The sequence below is a fragment of the Bos indicus genome, chromosome 3 (assembly GCF_029378745.1).
Source record: "Bos indicus isolate NIAB-ARS_2022 breed Sahiwal x Tharparkar chromosome 3, NIAB-ARS_B.indTharparkar_mat_pri_1.0, whole genome shotgun sequence".
NCBI classification, from domain to species: domain Eukaryota; kingdom Metazoa; phylum Chordata; class Mammalia; order Artiodactyla; family Bovidae; genus Bos; species Bos indicus.
This window is the reverse complement of record NC_091762.1, coordinates 112,442,462-112,465,733: the sequence shown is the minus strand read 5'-3', so window position 1 is coordinate 112,465,733 and position 23,272 is coordinate 112,442,462. Positions and strand designations below refer to the sequence as shown.

The 23,272-nt window shown below is 47.5% G+C and overlaps 1 protein-coding gene across 1 annotated transcript in view; it reads right to left on the bottom strand.

Moving 5' to 3' along the window:
- Positions 1-23,272, bottom strand: part of CSMD2 (CUB and Sushi multiple domains 2) — a 689,054-nt gene that overhangs the window by 87,784 nt on the left and 577,998 nt on the right. The window contains exons 40-44 of the mRNA XM_070786891.1: positions 21,416-21,532; positions 18,217-18,426; positions 12,410-12,598; positions 7,741-7,918; positions 6,569-6,714 (exon numbers count right to left, since the gene is read on the bottom strand). Of these exons, the coding sequence (XP_070642992.1) occupies positions 6,569-6,714; positions 7,741-7,918; positions 12,410-12,598; positions 18,217-18,426; positions 21,416-21,532 (840 nt within the window). The remainder of the gene's footprint in view (positions 1-6,568; positions 6,715-7,740; positions 7,919-12,409; positions 12,599-18,216; positions 18,427-21,415; positions 21,533-23,272) is intronic.

Sequence of the window (23,272 nt, the reverse complement as noted above, 5' to 3'; positions counted from 1 at the left end):
TTTGTCATAATAGTTGAACTTGTTTTACTTGTGCTTATTCTGTGTTTTCTATAGCTTTGTTTCTACACAGCTGCCTTTGTTTTCTTCTTTTTATCTGTGAATTATGCTTTGCTTCATTTTTTTTCTTTTAGCAATTTGGAAGTACTGTAGTTGAGTTTTAATTTATTGATGGCTAAAATATATACTTGGAATCCTTCTTTTTCTAATTATAAAATCAATAATTGAATAATATCTATTGATTTCTCTACCATGGAAGATGAAGACATTTAATTGTTCCTCTCTCTTCTAAAAATATCTGGGCATTTGTTAATATGAAATGATTACTTTTAAACTTCTAAGAATGAATTGTATTTGGATTGTTTTGAATCTATATTTTCAATTATTATTAGAGCTAAATCTGTGATTAGTCAATTCATCCCATTTTATCTTTTCTTTTATACAGTTTCTCTATAGAGTTATTTATAGTTATCTCTATATTGAGTTATTTGTTCATCCTTTGCTGGGTAGCTACTTCCTCGAGTTAACAATTCAAACTGAGACTTTGGTTGACACTCATTTTAAGCTCTTCGATATCTCATTTTAAGTTCTTGGATATCTGCAAATGACTATCTCTTACTGCATATGTGAAGCTCCCAACAATTTTTTTTTTCTTGAACAAGTCTAAAAACCCCTCCTTCATTTTCTGGAATCGAAAATTTCTGGAATTTTCACGTAATCTGAGAATTGTTGATTTTGGCTTCTTGTAGTTCGTTTTCTCAGCCTGGGTTCCAGTAGCTTTCTTCTGCCCTTCACCCTTATAAATTGGAAAACTTGCCAGGCTGGTTTTGATTTCTCCTGGTATACAGTGAACTCTTTATCCTATATGCACAGATTTTCCCTTAATCTCAGAAGAGTTTTATTTTATTATTTCTATTCTATCCATCAGGTTCTTCTCCTCAGAAATACTTCTTATCAGTATGTTGGTTCTTTGGCCACTGGGTCTCTTTATTTACCATCTTCTCCTTTATCATTTTCAAGTCCTTGTCCCTTTTTCTCTTCATAAGGAGCTTTTCCAGTTTGGCCTCCACATCTCTGAATTGTTTTTCTATAGCGTCAATTCTGCTCTTTGCTGGTTCATATGCCAATTTAAAGTGTGCAATTGCATTTCTTTAAAACTTTTGTTTTTTATAGCTGGCTCCCCTCATAAATAAAACTTTTAATTTGTAACAATCACAAAGGTGTAGGAGAAGTTGGAATTATAGTAACAAAATTTTCTCCACGAACCAATTGAAAGTTGAGTTACCAACATGATATCCCACAACCACAGAATATTTCAGTGTGTAGTTCCTATAAATAAGCACATTCTCCCACACAATCACAGTACAAGCACCAAAGGAGGAAATTAACACTGATACATTGCCATCTAATCCTTACATTCCATTCAATTTCTACCACTTGTCTCAATAAAGTCCTTAATAGCTGACACATCCAGTTCAGAAACATGCATTGCATTTTGTTGTCGTATTTCTTAGTCTCCTTTAGACCATAACAGTTCTAAAGTCTTGCTTTGACCTTCCTTAACTTTTACACGTTTGAAAATGACACACCAGCTACCTTCTAGTATGTAACCTGTATCACATTACCCTCAGTTTAGGTCGGATTCCTCATGATTAGATTCAGGTCGTGCATCTTTACAAGGAAGCGATGCCGGGTTCTTCTCATTGTCTCCTAACAGGTGGGGTATGATTTCCCCTTCTATTAATCTTTCAGCCAGATGACTCTTATTTGGAGTCCACATTACCTAGACTATTATGCTAGAAGTAGATGTTTTCTAAAATTTGCTTCTATTTCCCAGCTGTGTGTTTCTAAGGGTATTTTTCTCTGCAATTCAAATCCTATTTTGTCACTTTTGAAACTACTGTAGCATATTGTCATAAGTCTCCTTAAGGTACTTTTCTTCTTTTTGGTTCTTCTATGAAAAGAAATTTATGTAGGGCTAAGGTTTGCCTATAAAAAGGCAAACATTATTTCCCCTACTCCATTCCCAATTTCTACTCTTTGCAAGTCTGGCTCCTTCCTTTTCTTTAGTTCTTGTCGCAAATACCACCTCTTAAGACATGCTTCCCTCAATTATTCTATATGAAGTAGATCCTCTATGCTTTTGTTTGCTATCTTATCTGTTTCTTTCACAGCATGTATTACAAATCACAAAGATTTTGTCTAAACGTGTTTGTTCCCTCTCTTCTTGGGGAAAGAAAACTATATGGGGAACAGACATTTCAGAGAGCAGGAAGCATGCACAGTCAGCGATGATAAGAAAGAACGCTTACCCTCGTCATCAACAGAAAAGTGAAATGCTATTCACCAGGTAGGCAAAAATTTAAAGTCCAGTAAAACCCAGTGTCTGCAAGAATGTAGTGCTATAGCAGCTCTATCTCCATGACGAGGAAGAGTGGGAGCTGTTAAAACTACTTTGTGAGATTGATTTGGCCTTAGCTAGTAAAACTGAGTCGGAGAAGGCAATGGCATCCCACTCCAGTACTCTTGCCTGGAAAATCCCATGGACTGAGGAGCCTGGTAGGCTGCAGTCCATGGGATCACTAAGAGTCGGACACGACTGAGCGACTTCACTTTCACTTTTCACTTTCATGCATTGGAGAAGGAAATGGCAACCCACTCCAGTGTTCTTGCCTGGAGAATCCCAGGGACGGGGGAGCCTGGTGGGCTGCCGTCTATGGGGTCGCACAGAGTCGGACACGACTGAAGCGACTTAGCAGCAGCAGCAGCAGTAAAACTGAGTATGTGAATACTTACAACCTCTCAATTCCACACGGGCATGTAACCCAGAGAAATTCTTGTTCATGAGAAGGAATGTGCAACAATGCTCATATTGTTTGAAATAAAGTAATTTAAATGCCTATTAAGAGTAGACTAGATAAACCACTATTTTCACACAATGAGATACTAGACAGCATTGAAAAGTTAAACTAATCTAGTCACATGCATCAGCATGAATTTCTAAAGCTTAATTTTGAATGAAAAAAGCAGGTCACAGAAGAACACTTACTGAACCGTTCTAATTACATAACAGAAAAACCATGCTAAATGAAACAATATGTATTTTTGGAGACATACACCTATGGAGTAAAATCATAATGAAAAGCAATGAAAGATTAGCAGAAAATTTAGCAAAATTCATAACCCTGATTAACTCTGGGGGGTTGGGCAGGGGGCATATTGGAGGTGGTGCACGGGGCTTCAAGAGCACTGGTGGTCTTTTTTGCAGGCTCAGCTCTGGGTGTTCATCTTATTTTTCTTCTTTAAATACACACATGTATGTTACACACTTTTTACAAATTGCTAATATTCTACAATTTATCAAAAACCCAATGAGTGGGTGGAAGGTGACTTCTTGTTCACTCGGCCTCTTACAAACAGTATCTCCCACCCGAACCTGCTGGCCTGCGTTGATCCTCTCACCCAGGCCCTTGCCTGCTCCTCTGGCCCGTGAGGCCTTGGTCTGAGCTGGCACTGGAGGGTCTCATGTCTCATCTGAGGGCATCAGGGGCACAGTGGCCAGGACACACAGAGGAGCAAGAGATGTCCTGGGCAGACTTACTCAGGAGAACTTGGGAACAAGGACAGCCCAGGGCAGTGCTGGGCCTCCTTCACCTATGCCTGGACCAGGTAGGGTTAAGACACAAGAGCAGGGATAAGAAACCTGGCTTTAGGAGGAGGTGACTTCATACAGATCCTTTTACTCTCCAAATACAATAATAATGATGATCATGACAATGAGGATGATGATTATTAAAACTGCCACTTGTGGAGTAACTTTGCTTTAGTTACACAAATTTTATTTCTTAATTGAATTTTTTGAGATCATTGTAGATTCACATGCAATTGTAAGAAATAATACAGAGAGATCTCATGTATTGTTTACCCAGTGATTCCTAATAGAAAACATCTCGCAAAACTATGGTATAATATCACAGCTGGGGTACTGACCCTGATACCATCGAGATGCAGAACATTTCCATCACTGTAAGGGTACCTCATGCCGCTCTTTTATAGTAAACACATCTACTTCCTTCCCATCCCTAACCCCTCCTTAGCCATGGCAACGATGAATCTGTCCTCTTTTTCTATAATTTTTCAAATTTCAAAAGTGTTGTCCAAAATTATATATGGCTCAAGAATCATAGAATGATGTTGCTGTTCAGTTGCCAAGTTGTGCTGCGACCCCATGGACTGCAGCACGCCAGGCTTCTCGGTCCTTCACCATCTCCTAGAGTTTGCCCAAGTCCATGTCCATTGAACTGTTGGTGCCATCCAACTATCTCATCCTCTGTTGCCCTCTTCTCCTTCTGCCTTCAATCTTTCCTAGCATCAGGGTCTTTTCCAATGAGTCAACTATTTGCACCAGAGATCAAATTGTCAACAGTGAATGAAATTTAACAATAAAAAGGCACAAAGTCCTATTACATGTAACCATCTCATGAGATGGTTAGATAGCATCACTGACTCAATGGACATGAATTTGTGTAAATTCCAAGAGATAATGAAGGATAGGGAAGCCTGGCATGCTACAGTCCATGGGGTCATAGAATTGGACACAACTTAGTGACTAAACAACAATTATTACATGCAATACCTTGGATTAATCTCCAGGATTATATTGAGTGAAGAAAAGTCTATCCCCAAACATTACACATTATTGAGTATCTTTAATACTTTCTGCCTAGAGCTAAGCATTCCCCTGCATGAGTTCATTTAACTCTGTGAGATTAGGCACTGATATAATTGCCATCTTGTGGGTAATGAAGTTGAGGCTCAGAAAAGTCAAATGACAGCCTCATGGTCATGCAGCTAATATATGGCATAGGTTTGAACCCAAGTCTACGATGCTGGAGTCCACACTCTATCAGTCTGTGGGCCAGTCCTATAGAGTCAAAATAACAGAGCCTTCAAAACTAGGGTCCTGGGGCTTCCCTGGTGGTCTCGTGGTTAAGAATCCACCTGTCAATGTAGGGGACATGGGTTCAATCTGTGGTCTGGGAAGATCCCACATGCCGAGGAGCAACTGTTCATCACAACTACTGAGTCAGCAATGAAGACTAAGACAAAAACAAAACAAAACCAAAAACCTTAGGTTCTGTTCATCGGGTGAGAGGTGTGCCCAACCAGAGGGGTGTGGGGATGAAGGCAGAGCGAGGGCAGGGTCTCATCACCATGTCACGCTCACCTGGGCCAGCACTCCTGGGAACGGTGACTGGAGCCGCCCGTGCTCTCAACAGTGTTGTTTCAGTCTCTTTCTGCCTCAGTATCACTGCCTCTCCCGAGGACTTGGGGCTGAATGCATTCAAATTTCGATAAATACATGTGTGAGGTGTTAGCACCACGTGGTCTCACCCCAACAGCCAGCGCAGAGCTGCAAGGGCTGGGTTCTCCTCCCAGTTCTAGCCGTGTGGTTCTGGGCAAGCCCTCCTGCCTTCCTTGGCCCTCATTTCCTCATTTATAAAGTGGGGGTAATAATAGCTGCCTTACTAACTCACAGGATCCTTAGAGGTCATGAACTCCAAGCCCTTTGTGCTGCAGGTGAAGAAACTGAGCTAGGGAGAGACCTACACAGGTCAGACACTTGGCCTGAGGTGGAGCCAGGAATAGAGTCAAGCCTTCCTGATTTCAGTTCATATAGATGTAACGTTCTGCAAATCATAAACATGGGTGCTTATTTCTTGGCTGGGCACAAGCCCATGGAGAACTTTCTATAAGTTTTCTTAAGCTGTGTCCACTGTAATAAAAATGAGGAAATACCTGGGACCATAATCTTGGACTTTTATGAGAAAATAGGTTGTTGGTAAGGACAGACACATCTTGCATTGTTCATGCTCCTGTTCTTGAATTTTCCCCAAGTTCCTTTGTGCACAGTACTTCCTGTGGGGTCAACAGAGGCTCTAGATACCTTTGGAGTGGGACCATTCTCTAGAATGTGCTGAGGGATGAGGTGGGGCACAGGTAAATGGATAAAACAACCAGGGAGCTGATATGTGAAAGATGAATAAGAAGACTCACCCTGCTGCCTCTGAACTTGAACTTGGCACCAAGGATCAGCCTTGTGGGCTTCTCCACCCTACCAGTGTGGCAGTGAAGGAAAACTCACATTTATGGAGCCCTGTGCTGGGAGCTCTCACATCGCTACAGCTGAATTCTCATAACCCTGAGGACACTGAAGGCTTTCCTGGTGGCTCAGACGGTAAAGAATCTGCCTGCAATGCAGGAGACCTGGATTCAGTCCCTGGGTTGGGAAGATTTCCCTGGGAGAAGGGAATGGCTACCCACTCCAGTATTCTTGCCTGGAGAATACCATGGACAGAGGAGCCTGGTGGGCTACAGTCTATGAAGTAGCAAAGAGTCAGAAACAACTGAGCGACTAACACTTTGTTTCTTCTGAGGACACTGAGATGGAGAAGCTATGTCACTCGTCCCCAAACCCCAAATTGGCAAATGCAGGAGCCAGGAGGCAAGCCCAGCCTGGACTGAAAAGTCTGGCCCTCTCGTCCTTCCTGGACCAGGCTTTCATACTGACCAGAGAAAGCTATGGCGAAGATCCCGCCCATGGCTGACTCGTGGTGGAACTGGAGCAGGACCTGGTTGGATGAGCTGTACATTGTCTTCTTGGCAAAGCTCCGGCTGAAGGCTCCAAGCTGTGGGGCTGTCTTCTGTGGCCCATCCCTGCAAGAGGAAAGAAGATCCTGCATGTCATGCGTCACCATGCCTGCCTGTTCTAACTGGTGCATCAGTGGCCTTCAGTGAGCAAAGAGACACACCCATGTTGCCTTCCTGGGCCCAAGGATTTCTTCCCTGGAATTTTATCTAGTCCCTTCCATCTGATCTCAGCCATTGTCTGGAAACTCAGTGAGAAATCCATTCAGGGCAGTCAGGTGACAGTTATCCAGCTCTGGGAATTTTGAGAACAGAATGCTACTATCTCCTGCTGATTCCCAGAAGCTCTAAACAAAGGAATTTTAAAAAGATATCTTTGTTCAGAGATTCAGAGGTTTGGAAAAAACTGTCGAGGAAACTGTACTAATCAACTAGTAATTCACATTCTCATTTTAAAATTAACACAAGAAACTCTAACTGTATAACTCAGAGCTGAGCCGTCCAACTTGGTAACCACTAGGCTACACGTGACTATTTACATTTAAATTATTTAGAATTTAATCAATTTAAAAAATCAGCTCCTCAGTCACTCTAGTCACATTCGAGTGCTCGAGGGCCACATGTAGAGAGGGGCTATGATATTGGACCGCACAGATACGGAACGTTTCCATCACTGCAGACAGTTCTGTGGTCAGCATTAGCTCAGCACGAGATGCCAGTGGGACTTCATAAAATTCCACTGCACAGCTCTTCCCTTAGTCTGGGTAGCTTATCCAGTAAATGCAGAATTTTGGTTTGGACTCTGGAAACACTGAGAAAAGTCTGCTCATGGATCCAGATTCCCACACCCATTGGTATTTTGACTGACCGCCAGCAGAATGCCAGGTGGGGAACACACTGCCCCGCTAGTCCTTTCCCATCAAGGAGTCAAAAGGGCTGATGGAAGCTGAGTTCTTAGGCCACTATGCTTGAGACCCAGGAGGCTGACAGCCATTAAAACTATCCAGCCCTTGGTTTTCTGGACTAACAGATGGGTGACCCAGCTGAGAGCCCAGCTCAAGCCCCTTTCCCTGCCGACACGGCAGCTGGCCCTACCAGACGGTGATGAAGTCTCCAGAGGGCTCTGTCTGCAGCAGGCTGAGGTTGAGGCGGACGCCATGACCAATGGGGACGGTGATCAGCCAGATGCAGTCCTGGGAGCTGGAGTAGGGACTGGGGAAGCCCGGGGAGTACACAGTGCCATTGAAGGAGGTGATGTTGCTGCCGCAGGGGACTGCCAGGGAGAGGACACAAACACAGGAGTGCTCAGATCACCTCTCCCGTGAGAATTCAGGTGATTTCTCAAAGCACAACCGTCCTGCTCCAGGAGGCTGGGTGGGATGGGGAGACAAGGCAGGGCTGAGGATGGCCGGGCCTGGCTTTTCCTGCTGTTCCCAACATGTCACATCCCGAGAGGCCCCCGATCTTCAGCACAGGTGCCTCTGTGGGCCTGTCTCAGCCTCAAACCCTCTTTTCTCTTTCTCATTAAAGAGACCTGTCCAGGAGGAAGAACACACCAAAGCTACCACCTCTCCTTTCCTAGGAATGCTACAGTCAGGGCTTCACTATATTTACTGGGAAGGGGTAGAAAATTATGATGGTATCTTTTTATCTTATTATTCTAGGATTTCGGAGAAGGCAATGGCATCCAACTCCAGTACTCTTGCCTGGAAAATCCCATGGATGGAGGAACCTGGTAGGCTGTAGTCCATGGGGTCGCGAAGAGTCAGACACGACTGAGCGAATTCACTTTCACTTTTCACTTTTCACTCTCATGCATTGGAGAAGGAAATGGCAACCCACTCCAATGTTCTTGCCTGGAGAATCCCAGGGACGAAGGAGCTTGATGGGCTGCCGTCTATGGGGTCTCACAGAGTTGGACACGACTGAAGCGACTTAGCAGTAACAGTATTCTAAGATTCTTGGATTGGTACTTCGACCTTGACTTAAGAGTTGTGGATTCTTGGGACTTTCCTGGTGGTCCAGTGGTTAAAAATCTGCCTTCCAATGCAGGGAACACGAGTTCGATCCCTGGTGGGGGAATTAAGATCCCACATGCCACGGGGCAACTAAGCCCGCATGCCGTATCTACTGAAGTCTGTGGTCTAGAGCCTGCGCTCCACAACAGGAGAAGCCACCCAATTAGAAGGGTGAACACACAACTAGAGACTCGTCCCTGCTCACCACAGCTAGAGAAAGCCCGTGCACAGCAGCAGAGACCCAGCACAGTCAAAATAAATAACTATTAAAAAAGCAATTGCAGATTTTTATAGTGAGGCTAAGGTTGGATTCTAATCATGGCTCAACCATTAACTTGACTAGATAGCTTCAGATTAGTAGGGTAGTCTCTCTATCTTCACCTATAAAACAGGACTAAGACCCCCTCCTCCTAGGATAGTGGTTGATCATCAGATGAACTCATGCATATAAGATGCTCAGCCAGTGTGAGCTCACAGAGAGGGCATCTGCTACACAGACATGCCCCTCTCCCCATCTTCCTATCTCCCCACAGCAACACCCACTCTTACACTCAGTCTGATCTAGGCTTTAGGCTGGGCTTCCCTGGTGTCTCAGATGGTAAAGACTCTGCCTGCAATGTGGGAGACCTGGGCTCGATCCCTGGGTTGGGAAGATCCCCTGGAGGAGGGCATGGCAACCCATTCCAGTACTCTTGCCTGGAGAATCCCCATGGACAGAGGAGCCTGGTGGGCTGAAGTCCACAGGGTTGCAAAGAGTTGGACAGGACTGAGCGACTAAGCACACACACAAGCACTTAAAGAGTCCTGGAATTCTCCATGCTATTTGGACTTGGTCACTGTGGAGGAAAATGAGAGATTCTGGGCAAAATCCCCCTGGTCCAGAACAATGAGTGTATTGGCTGGTATGGGTCATCAGTCAGACTTGTGGATGGGGGCAGACTGACCTGAGAAGAAAGCATCCCAACACCTCCAAGCAAAGGCCAGGGCTCTGGGCTCCGGCGAATGTGAGCACATCCTGAAAGTGGTGCGCATGGGCACGCCATCCCTCCTCCATGGACCAAACCACCACTCGCTGCCAGATGCAGCCAGGGGGAGCAAAGGACAGCAAGGATGCCACGGCGTGTGATTCTGATCTGTGGCATCACAATCTCCCGGGACACGGTTGAGTGTACCAGTGTCTCCCGCCTAGGGTGGAGCGTGCTGTCAACATGGAGTGTCAAGGGAACATTTGCGGGGGAGCCCCTTATCTGGTCCTGGGGAGGGGGAGGAAGTCCTGGCAGAATTCACTTTTAGACTCAGACCTGAGGGAGGACAAGGGCTATACAGGTAAGGCAGGAGAGAAGAGCAACGTTCTACGAGGAGGGACCAGCATGCGCTCAGAACCAGGGGCAAGAGGGGCAAAAATGGAAAGCATTTCAGCTGAGCTGGAGCGAACTGTGAGAGTGGAGAACACGGGGAGGTCAGCGGGGTCCAGGTCCTGAGGCATAGTGTGCGCTAGCTCCAGGGGGCTGGACAGTTACCCCAAGGGAGGTGGGAACAGCTTGCTAGCTTCTCAGCAGGGCCGTGTCTAGAGTACAGTAAGTCCCCTACATATGGATGAGTTCCATTCAGAGAGGGCATTTGTAAGTCCAATTTGTTCGTAAGTCCAACAAAGTTAGCCTAGGTACCCAACTAACACAATCGGCTATATTGCACTGTTCTGACTGCACTGTTCTGTAATAGGTTTATAATACTTTTCACACATAATACACTAACACGTTAAAAACAAACAAATACAAAAAATAAAGAAAACAAGATACTAGAGTATCTTGAAAAGTAAAAGAGTACAGTACAACAGCTGGCATACAGGGGCTGGTGTTGAGTGAACAGGCAAGAAGAATTACTGACGGGAGGAAGGAAGGGAGGAGGTGGGAGACGGTGGAGCTGAACGAGCGTCGGCCATAGGAGACGGAGGGCAAGCTGCAACGTCACTCATGCCGGCTGGTGATGGCACAGGTTCTGGTTCCTTGCTGGAACTAGATGTACTTTTGCATCTTTGAAAGTTTGCCACTGTACATGAATGGTTTCAAAGGCTCACCACCCTCCCCACACTGTGAAAAGTGGACTGAGGAACACAAGACTGAAGGCTGGGAGCCGGTGACAGGCCTCATCTAAGTGACCTGGATTAGGGTGGAAGCAATGCATACAGACAGGTGGATGTATTTGAAGGGCAATTAGGATGTAGAATTAGCAAGACTCAGTGACTAGACAGGATAGGCGAGAGGCAGGCTGCCCAAACTGAGTAACAAGTAACCAGGGGACGAGAGGGGCCTTTCACTCTAGTGAGGATTTCAACGTAATGGCAGAAAGAGGATGGCTTCCATTTTAAACACATTAGGATTTAGGTGCTTCTGGATAAGTGAAGATATTTAGTGAGGAGTTGGATGTACAGGTGAAGAATTGGCAAAGAGATAAAGGTTGCAGACACAGAGAGCATTTGGAGATGTGAGGGAAAGAAGCGAAGAGAGTGTGGGAAATAACTTCAAAGAACAAAAACACTTAAGGGACAAAGAAAAAGATGACCAAAAAGTTGGCACAGGCAGAAAGGTAATTGGAAATGCAAGAGAAAATGATGTCCTCGTCTAAGCTAAGGGAAGCACTGTCTTAGGAGGAAGAAGGGTTCATGGCTAAAGATGTCTGATGGGGGAAACACTGCTCTTCCATCTCCTGTGACACCATAAAAAGGAGCAAAAAGGAAACAAAAGTCCACAACGAAGCTTGTCATAGAGAGGGTGGCCAGCCAACAATTCCAGAATGGTAGACTGATTATGCATGGGTATGATTTTGAAAATTTGAAAATCTAACTGGGAATTTAATAGTTTTAGAGATTACGACCTTATATTCTAACACCAGAATAGATCAGTTGTGCAAGCAAGGTGTCTTTATCTATGGAGAGTTAATACTTTTCCAACTTGTGGATTTTGAACCAGTTACCATGCTGGGCACTTTACACATGCCATCTTGGAATCCTCTCAGTTCTTACGAAGAGAAGCCCCATCATACCAAGGAAGAAACTGGAGGTCAGAGAGGTGAAGCAGTTCAGAGATAAAGCCTAGGGTGATCTGATTCCAGAGCTGGGGCACTTTCTCCTGAATCATACTGTCCTCCTGCTAAACCTTGCCCTTTCAAGACAAATTCCAGCTTCTCCTCAAGGAAAAGGAAGGGAAAATTGAATGGAGATGTGTAGACATGGATAGGGACAGCATGAGCTCCTGGTCCTCCTCCACCCTGATTCTGGTTAATGAAGGCCCAGGGAAGTATCCCCTGTAGCTCTCTGATATCCTCAACTCAGATCTCTCTAGGTTCATGTAGGAGATGGGGAATAAGTTGGGGGGTATGAAGAGAGGAACAAAACTTTTCTAGAAAGATGCTTTCTTCTCTTCTCCCTTTAGGAAAGCACCATGATTGACTCTCTACCTCTCAGCATATCAGTGTCTTTGCTTCTGACTGGGACATCTGGCCCATGAGGTTGGCTGTTCCCAAGGGCTGAGAATGTATTCCTTTGGCTTTGACCTGTGTCTCCTCCAGGTCCTCCCTAGTGTTGGCCCAGAGCTCTGCGCCCAGTCTGGATATGCTCAGTCCAGTCCATATGAAAACATGATGGACAATGCTTGCTAGGATCTCCTAGCATGGGTGATCCCACGGAGCAGGCACGTGCGTGAACCCTGTCCTGAAAAAGAATCACCAGGACTAACTGAGGAACATACCTTCACACCTGGGCAGGGGGTGGTCCCAGTTCCGGTTGGTGCCATGTTGACATGTGAGGACAGGGTGGCCCATCAGTTGATACCCTGGGAGGCATTCGAAGGTCACTGACTGTCCAACATTGTAGCCAGCTCCCCGAACAATGCCGTTGGCAAAGGGCTCTGGGTCTGGACATTCTTGAAGTTCATACGCTGGGAAAGAATAAGAGAGAAGGTTTTTTTTTTTTACTCTCTCTGGGCATTTTCTCCTCACCCAGGTGTGCCAGGGAACTGGCAGGTGGCGCTAGTGATAAAGAATCTGCCTGCCAGTGCAGGAGACAGAAGAGACGGGAGTTCTTATTCCTGAGTTGGGAAGATGTCCTGGAATAGGAATGGCAACCAACTCCAGTATTCTTGCCTGGAATATTCCATGGACAGAGGAGCCTGGAAGGATACCGTCCACAGGGTTGCAAAGACTCAGATACCACTGAGCACATGTACACACAGGGAGGTAGCAGAGAGCTGGAGAACCAAGGCATGGACTCAGACGGGCTTTTGTCATTTTCTAGCTATTGGCTCTGGCCAAGTGATTTCAGTTCCCTATGCCTTTGTTTACTTACTTAGAAAACAGTTATTGTGAGACTCTGATAGGATGATACACGCACACAGCCCTTTGCACGGTCCTGGCACGTGGCAAGAATGCAGTAAACATGCTGTCTGTTATTGCTGCTTTCCTGGGAAAGGGCGGCCCACGGAAGACAAGGTTAGATGGAACCATTATTCTTTGAGCACCTCGTTGGGGCTCAGCATTGACTTCGGCTCTTTTCTGTTGCTTATTTCATTCAATCCCAATAACCACCAAGATCACAAACACAGGAAGCAGTCAGGTGAGCACTTGAGTGGGGTCCTTCTGACTCTGAGCAATTAGAACCTCTCAAGAAGGAAGAAACAGGGGAGTAAGCCCAGTGTGGCAAGGAGAGAAACTTTTCCGAGGGAACAGCTGGGTTAGAAGGAACGTGTGGGGACACCCTGGGTGTCCAGTGGTTAAGAGTCTGCCTTCCAATGCAGGGCGTGTGGATTCAATCCCTGGTCAGGCAGTTGGGATCCTACATGCCTCGTGGCCAAAAACAAACAAAAAGCAAACAAACAAACAAATAAAAAAAACGCAGGACAGAAGCAATGTTATGACACATTCAACAAGAGACTTTAAAAATGGTCCACATCAAAAATAAAAAACTTAATAAAATAATAGGAATGTGTGATTTTCTTACACGGGAGTCCCTCCAAAGAACAAGAAAGTTGCTTCCCTGAGAATGGGTGTGCCTGCCTTGAAAGGAGAAGCCTTAATGGGAGCAGCTGAGCCAACAGGGAGAAGTCACTGAGGGATTTGCTGAGCACACGTCAGAGAGCCAGAGCCCTCAATTATTAATAATCGGATCCACAGGACAGTAATTAGACCCACTCAGCAGGAAATCAGCAGAGGGAGCGTTCCTACAGTGGAAATTCTCAGGGGGAGTGGTTGAGATCAGTGAATGCTCGATGCAAAGTTGGTACCTCATCACGCGCAATAACAGTGCAAAGAACGGTGATCACGAAGCACTCCGTCCGTGTGATGTGTTTCCTCTCAGTGCCACGCATGGAGGTCTCTGTGGGCAGAACTGGCAGATTTCACTGGGAAATCATCAAGGCAGGACTTCCCTGGGGGTCCAGTGGTTGAGAATCCTCCTGCCAATGCAGGTGACATGGGTTTGATCCCTGGTCCAGGAAGAACGCACATCCTGGGGAGGCAACTCAACCTGTGCACCGCAGCCACTGAGCCCGCACACCACAACTACTCAACCTCCGTGCCCTCAAGCCCGTGCTCTGCAACAGAGAAGCCACTGCAACGAGAAGCCCGCACACTGAAATGAAGAGTAGCCCCCACTCGATGCAACTAGAGAAAGCCCACGCAAAGCAACAAAGACTCATTGCAACCAAAAATAAACAAATAAAAATTTAAAAAATGAGCAAATTTTTTTTTTTAAAGAAGAAATCATCAAGGTAGTTGGGTGCGTTGAAAAATCGAGCAGTCCTAGAGAGACTGGGTGGGCTGGGCAGCCAAAGGGGCGTGGCTCTGTCAGCAGCAACAGGTTTGGGCGATTTAGCAAATGAAGTCTTAGTAGAGACTTCTACGAAGGCACCCTACTCCAGTACTCTTGCCTGGAAAATCCCATGGACGGATGAGCCTGGTTGGCTGCAGTCCATGGGGTCGCTAAGAGTCGGACACGACTGAGTGACTTCACTTTCACTTTTCACTTTCACGCACTGGAGAAGGAAATGGCAACCCACTCCAGTGTTCTTGCCTGGAGAATCTCAGGGGCGGGGGAGTCTGGTAGGCTGCCGTCTACGGGGTTGCATAGAGTTGGACACGACTGAAGTGACTTAGCAGCAGCAGCAGCAGCAGCTTAGTAGAAGTGAGGAGCCTGTAGGGAGGTGACTGAAGGATGAGTGGAGCCTTTAAAGAGAAGTCTCAGTGGGAAGAGAGGGACCCAACAATGTGGGCGAGTCTGAAGACAGAGGGCTGGTGAGAAGTCACGAGCAGCCTGGAGGAGAGTGGCTGGGTCCCTCTCACAAGAATCGTTTCCAGGGGAAGGAGCTGGCTTTTCACAAAGAGACATTGAAGTGACGGCTCCGGGACCGCTTTCACAGGGAGAGGAGTCTCAGAGTTTGTTCCACCAGAGGAAGCTTCAGAGGGAGAGGTTGGGCCTTGAGGGAAGACAGGACCCCTGAGGAGTGGAGTCATTAACTTCCCCAGAAAAGGGTTCCATGCAGAGAGGAGCAGTGGACGCTACAATGGGAGCAGATGCAGTTTCAAACAAAGAGACATATTAAAAAATCAGTAATGATGAGGCCTAACATTTTGGAACAAGGTCATTTTGCTATGTTCTTAGAAACACAATCTCCTGAGAAGTTTTAACGGAATATAGTAAGCCTATCAGGCTAGGAGACCTGGCAGGAGTAGCTTATGCTGCTACTAAAAACATTACGAGGATATTTACCTGAAGAAGGGAAAAGAAAACTCCAGGTTAGGAAGTTCAGAGTGTCTAACAGGAGGGATTTTGAGGAAAAGTAAGGAGTTATATTTCTTCCAGAGAAAGTCTGGGGACCACAAAGAGCTGGGACTGCTGGATACAAATGGCCTGAGTGGTGATGTAGGTCTTTTCATAAAAGAAAAACCTAGGGCGAGGGGTCGGGTGAAATTCCACGGGGCCAAGAACATGGGCCTAGGGGGCAGGGAGAATTATCTGGGCCTGACACATGGCAGGGGCCTCAGTGGGAGCAGTTGGGCCGCCGGCACTGGAGATAACCTAGTCCGGAGGATGGGCCATCATGGAGAAGCCATAGTGGAAGTTTCAGAGGTCACGTCTGAGGTGGAGGCGGCCACCCTGACACCAAGGGTGGCTCCACAAGCCCTGTCTGGACTGTGGCAGCGGGCAGGCGCTGAGGAAGCAGCCGGGCCTGTGACCCAAGGGGAACATCTGGGCAAGTCCTGGTGGGGGAGCTGGCCCACCGCAGAGTGGGCATTGTTGGGGCTCTCATACACTTGGGGCAACTCAGGTCAAGGTGTTGGTCCTCTGAAGGTGAGCTTGGGACCCCTCCTTCCTGTTTCCACCCTTCGCTCCCGCCTCAGGTTCCTCAGAGAATCCAGCCTCTGAACACGTGGAGCCTCAGTGCGAGTGACGTTAATGCAGAGTGCTGGCTCATGTCTGGAAGCCTCAGGGAGGAGCCCGTGAGCCTCAGGTGAAGCTTCTCAGAGGAGAAGGCTTGGTGAGTCTGGGAGGGGCTGAGATCAGGGCTCCATGGGGGCTCCAGAGTGCTGGCTCATGTCTGGAAGCCTCAGGGAGGAGCCTGTGAACCTCAGGTGAAGTTCCTCAGAGAAGGCTTGGTGAGTCTGGGAGGGGCTGAGGTCAGGGCTCCCAACTACTACTTCTACAAGGAAGTGGGGCGTCTGAGGAGTCTGCAGGACTCAGAGGGGGCAGCTCTGACAAGGACAAAGTGGGCTTAACACACAGGAACGCAGGGAGCATGTCTGCTCTCACCACCTGAGCTGGACAGGGCTGTGCCCGTCACAGGGGTGAAGCCAGTGCATGGGAAGGCCCCAGAGCACTGTCCCCACCACAACGTCATCAGACCCTGCATTCATCCCAGACGAGGAGCTCAGGGAGAGCCCTTGGGCCCAACTGTGTTCGCCTCAAATTCATGTAGAAGTTCTAACCCCCTGCCCTTCCCCGCCTCCTCAGAACGTGATATTTGGAGACAGGATCTTCATCTACCTTTACCTAAATTAAAATGAGGTCTTTAGTTAGGTAGTCTTAGTCGTGTCTGACTCTTTGAGACCCCGTGGACTACTCTGCCAGGCTCCTCTGTCCATGAATTCTCCAGGAAAGAATACTGGAGTGGGTAGCCATTCCCTTCTCCAGGGCATCTTCCCAAACCCAGGGATGGAACCCAGGTCTTCTGCTTTGCAGGCAGAGTCTTTACCGTCTCCACATTTCCCGTTTTGACAAGAACACCAGTGATATTGGATTAGGGCCCACCCTAATGACCTCAGACCGACAGGCAGAACGCCACGTGAAGATGAAGCCAGAGGTGGGGGTGATCGATCCACAAGCCAAGAAACGCCGATGGTCAGCAAACCGCCAGAAGCTGGGGGAAAGCAGGGAACATGTTGCTCCTTGCAGCCCTTGGAAGGAGCCAGCCCTGCCCACCCCCAATCTCAGGGCTTCCAGGCTCCAAGACTGTGAGAGAGCAACTCTGCTCTTCAAGCCAGCAGTCTGCGGTATACTGACAGAGCAGACCTAGGGCACCAATACACGCAAAGCCTGAGAGGTGTGTGTCTGTCCTAGAGAGGCACCCGACCTCGCATCTGGGCCTGAGTCTCTCCTGGGATAGACTGTGGCCTTGGGATGTATGGTGACCACTGGACAGGCCTCACTGCCCACCGAGGCTGTGTACCCTTCTTAGGCACAGGCTCGCCCAGGTAAGGCTGACCGCTGCCAGGAGCCCATCCACAGCCCCCTGGGTGCGCAGCTGCATTACCGCCAATGAAGTGGCATTTACTAGGAAAGAGGCTGGGGCTTCTCCCTGCTCCTCCCTTGGTGTGAAGGGCCCAGCTCCTTCTCCTGAGGTGTCCCAGGAGGGAGATGTCGGGCTGCCCCAGGGCCCTGGGTACAGCTGCCCAGGTGGGCACAGCTACACAGGCACAGGAGAAGTCTGAGCTGGGGCGGATGGGGCTCGATCCAGGAGGAGTGGGCCAATCACGGGACTCCAGCTGAGGACGGGGGAGCTGCGGGGAGTCCAGCCTCACACAGGGCAGCCCTCAGCGGGAGGAAAGGGTCCTGCTCCTGTCTCCGTGTGAAGGCTCAGCGGGTGCTCCAGGACTGTCACCAGAATCGTTACTGGAAACCTCCACCGCATCACAGGACGAGCTTTGCGGGGCGTAACTGACACACAGGGCAGGCCCCCAGGGAGGAAGTGAGCCTTTGGAGGCCCCGGGGCAGGGGGTAGGGGGTGGCTGGATGTTTGAGGGGGAACTGATGGGTCACTTGCTCTGAGGAAGCTGCTGACTGTTGGGTCTGGAGCCGAGACGGCGCTTTGTGCTGCTGCCCTGGGAAGCTCTTGTCCAGGGGGTTTGATAGCCTCTGCGGGGCCAGAGAGACATGTCACAGTGGTCAGGCCTGCCTTCCACTCCTTGGCCTTTGCTGGGTCCCCTCCTCCCCTACGTGGGAGGCTGGGAAGATAGGTGATGGTGGGTTAAGAGGCAGGGATGGATGGACCCTTCCTGTCCTCACCCTGATACTCCAGCTTGAATCCCGGCCGGTTCTGGGAGTGGTCGCTGTGGAAATAGACGGTGGTCTCGTGTGACGTGGAGAGCAGGGCGCTGGGAAGCTCACTCCCGCTGAATCTGCCCATCATGCGGCTGGTTTCGTAGGGGCCGTTCCGGATTTCTATGAAGTCGTGGTTGGGCTCGGTGGAGAAGTTAAGGAACTGGATGTGAGCTCCTGGGAGCAAAACAAAGGCAGACAGTGCCCAAGCAATAGAGTCTTGCTTCTGACGTGCTGACTCCTGAGAGCATCACCTGCCAGAGCCCATGTGTCCCCACCACGGACTACCCACCCAGTTAGGGGTCCCAGAACACACATGGGGAGTCACTGGTCAGCCCAGTCTCTTATCTTCAGGCAGGACTGAACTTAAAAGTGTATTATTCATTCAAAATAAAAGGCATCAGTCTTATCAGAGCTCCATCCCCACTCTATTTTATTTCATGGAAAATGAAGTTCAGGGTCAACACCTGACTTAATTTGGGATTCATATGTCTAGTATCAGTATAAGGGCAGCTTTGATAAAATAATGTTTTAACTGAAAAATACCACCACTTAAACATAACCACACTCGATCAAAAGACATGACCTTCAATACTAGTATTTTCTAGAACACTTACAATAATTCAGAAATTAGAAGACTACAACATCCCATTGGTTCTATTAAGATGCCAAGTGGAGTTTATACTTTGGGGTCTTATTAGATTAATCAAGATCTAACAACGCAACAGGTTAAATGGATTTCATTAGGATCTTAACTTACATATAAATACATTCTTTGAAGAATAAGTGTGGGACTATTGATATCAATTGATTGATAAGATTTCTCAAAATTAGATTACTATTAAAACTGGGACGACCCAGAGGGATGGTATGGGGAGGGAGGAGGGAGGAGGGTTCAGGATGGGGAACACATGTATACCTGTGGCGGATTCATTTTGATATTTGGCAAAACTAATACAATTATGTAAAGTTTAAAAAAACGATATTGAAAAAACAAATTTCTGAGCATAGGAAAATGTCTGCAACGTTAACTGTAAAAATCTGACTGCAAAGTAGTGTGCAGCATACCATTCAAACTTTTGTATTAAAAAAATTGAAGACTATTCACTGACTCACTAACAACATTTACTGAGCATTTGCCATGCATCGGGGCTGTGCTAGGTGAGCATTACACAGGGAGGAACAAGGTCTTTACAGGGCCCTTGTCTTCATGATGGTGAGGTCTAAGCTGTGAGTGATGATTTCTGCATGGTGGGACTACAGATACATTGGAATTTTTATAGTTTTCTCATTTATACCTTCTAATTTGCTTAGAATAAGCACACGGGAGTGAACTTTTGGCATCTGATTACTTAAATAAAGACTTGACATATACTGTTGAAGACCCTTCATATCTCCTGCCCTCTCCCACTGCTCTTCTCTCTACAGAGGCAGTCACTCTCTTGAATTCAGAAGATATCCTTCCAGGTCATGTGTTTAGATTCCTAAACGTATATCTGATTTGTTTTAAACATCTGCATTTATTATTGTATTATATATATAGTTTTGCAAGCTTAGATTCAGCATGTGTTTTTCAAGGTCTTACCTTGTCAATGCAAAGATACAGTTCATTGATTTTTAACTACTATATTAATTAATTCCATTTAATGAATTACCCAACCACACTATTCACTCTTCTATTAACATGTAGATATTTTCCAAATTACAGATGACTTTACACGGAGCACCTCTGTACGTATCCGCGGAAGCTTCACTTTGCAGTCTACCTCCCCTGCGTCATCCCCACACACGGGCTGCTGGTCCATTGAACGGGCTCTTTAAGCATGGGCTTCCCCTGTGGCTCAGCTGGATGCCAAATTTCTGAATTGCACTGCCTGACTGCCGCCATCTAGTGGCAGAAGTTTGTAAATGCGGTGGTTTTTAAACAGAGCAGGGGGCATTAGGGACTGTTTGGAATCCAAAGTAACTTGAAAGCAAGGGATCTGGTCTTCTGTGGCTGGTCCCTGCAGGAGGCTGACTGCCTGGAGGACTTAAAGATAGAGGTCTCTGGTGGCCGAACATCAGGCCTTACAGAGAAAGTGAAGCGCCTCCCACTTACACTTCTGTTTCCCTTTGGTTGTGGCCCTCCCTCCATCCTTCTATTATCTGAGGTTCTTCTGGTTCATGTCTGGATGCAGAGGTAGAGGGTCTCCCCGCTCCTCTTCCCTCAATATCTCAAAATCTGGAGTTCCCAAGGCTGCCAAAGTTATCATCACTTTGCAGCCTGATCATACCCCTCCAGTTTCTTTCAGAAGATGGTACTTAATATAACTCTTATCTTCTGAGGGTCATAACTTCTCCCCTCAGGGAAGATTTAGAGACATCCAAGTAGGTCGCTTTCTCTTGAAAGCCTCTTCTCCATCAGAAGACCCACTTTAGGATGAATAATAAAGGACAAAAGAGGTGGTCTTGACTTCTGAGGTCACAGACTGGGGGATCACAGGTCTGTGCAGGAGTGATCCCCTTGGGACATTTCATTCCTAGGCGCAGAGCAATGACTTGGATGACCTATGTGTACAGCCTATAATTTCTGCGTCAACACAAATCCTTTGTCTCTTCAACAGAAACATTAGGGGTTAAATTATATTCCCAGTGCACAACATATGAACCTTCAGTAATTAAATTTTGTACCCAGATCAGTGTCCTCTACACCTCACCAACCCTGATGTCTACACACACACACGACATTTCCCAACCTCTAAGGCCAGCTAGAATGTGAGTATAAAGAATGCAAACTCAATTTCACATTGACCTTGGCTCAATTTAATTAGGATGAGAAATTGGATATTGGAGTTAAAAGCCCAGGTTGAAGTCTAGTCTCAGTAAAATAGATTGTCTTTTTCTTTTTTCAACCATCCCTGAGCAATTTTTCATTCCACATTCCTGGATTTTAGCTCACTGCTCTAATGATAAAAATAATAATGGTAATCCCTAAAGTTTTTTCCCTACTTTATGTTCCCAAAGCACGTTCATTTCTACCATTCCTAATTGATCCTCTGGACTGCACAGGAGCTCAACAGCTGAGGAAGCAGAGAGGCAGAGAGCTGAACTGACTCGGCCAAGGTTATGCTGAGTGATGGCAGCAGACAGTTGCTTTAAGCCCAGAGGCCTGGGCGTGAAGACTTACCAAAGCCCACAGGCAGTGCTATTTTCCAGGAGCAGTCCATGTTGCTGGGGTAGTTGCCTGGGAAGCCGGGGCTCAGGATCACCCCCTCCATGTCTTCCACTGTTCCCCCACACTGCGCTGTGACCGTGAGACCAGACTGGGGGTTAGCACAGCAACGAGGCAAGAACAAGGTCATGCAGCATTTGGACTTTCCTAAGTTAATTTCCCTTTGAGAATCCAAAGGGACCTTTAATTCATCTCCCTAAAAAACTGCACACAAGAGAAAACGGAGGATGTACATCCAGGAAGGGAAGAAGTATACCCTATGTCTGCCCTGCAGTCCACAAACCCAAGTTATGGATGCCTGACCTTGAGCATGCCCTTCAAAGGTCAGTTTCCTTAGTGAGGTCATGTAGCAAAAATGGTGTGCCCCAAGAGAAGTGTGACTGTCTCCTACACGATTCCCCAAATCTCCCTCTTTTCATTGTCCAATCAGCTCTTCCAGGACTGGAAAACAGGAGGAAGGAAGGGGACAGACAGTGACATGTTAAGTTCCTGCTCTGTGCCAGCGCCAGCCCAGGCTCTTATTCCATGGGGCTGGGCGGTCAGCAGAGGAGCCCCACCATGAGCCCATCCTCAGAATGCTGACACGCACCCTGAGCCAAAGTGACTATGAGCCAACCACAGGGGCTGGGGCATCTGAATCTCCAACTGAAATGACTTCAGAGTCAGAGTTGCCTGAAGTTGCAGGGCTGGGGCACAGATGCAGCCTGGCCAGTTCATGTGGATTCTTTTTTTTTGGCTCAGACGGTAAAGCGTTTTCCTGCAATTCGGGAGACCAGGGTTCAATCCCTGCATCAGGAAGATCCCCTGGAGAAGGAAATGGCAACCCGCTCCAGTACTCTTGCCTGGAAAATTCCATGGACAGAGGAGCCTCATAGTCTACAGTCCATGGGGTTACAAAGAGTCGGACATGACTGAGCAACTTCACTTTTCACTTTATTAGGAAAGGCTGTGTGTGCAGAAAGGGGTTAGCCCATCACGGAAGGCCAGAAGAAGGAGCCGAGGGGAGGAGTATGTGCCGTGTCTATGTAGACCCCTTCTCGGGAGAGGGTGACTGAAGCATACAGATCTGAAGGGAACAGTGCTTGCATGCAAAGCAGGGGCTCCAGCACTGATTCCCCCCACCCCACCCCCGGTCACAGTCCCAGTGCCCCCACTTCCTGGGTGACTGGGGCCAGCTCTAAGTTCCCCCAGCCCAAACCTCCAGCCCTGGGTCCCTGCCCTTCCACAGCACTTGTGCCACAGGGTGGTTATAAGGTTACAACAGACAGGACTTCACTTCACTTGGGACAGGGCCTGGCATGCACAGTACACCCTCAGCCCAGGGCGGCTGCGGGGCTCTCAGTGGTTCCCTGGGCAAGGCCTTCATCATACAGGATGAGGAAAACGGGGGACTGGTCCCATTGCTGACTGCTCTGCATACGAAGAGGCCCTGAACCCTGGAGAGAGCACAGAAGGGCAGGGCCATGTGCTCCAAGGACATGCCCTTGGCTCACCTTGCTTCCCACTCCAAGTTCAGCCTTGCACTTGCCAGTTGGCAGGGCATCAGGGAATCCTAGTTCCTCGCTCTGCCACTTTCTTTTGAATCCTAAAAACCTTAGTTTTCCTCTTTGCAAAACTGAGGGTGATGACCCCTGCCCTGAAGAGCTTCAGCAAGGAGACATATAACTCAGGGCCTGGCACGTGGCAGACCCTTGATAAACAGATGTTCCCCTTGCCCCAACCTGACTAGATGCTTCTGAGCATGGAGACTCTGTATTTCCTTGTACCCAGTGATCTCTTCATCACTACTCAGCACAGAAACCAAACCAAACC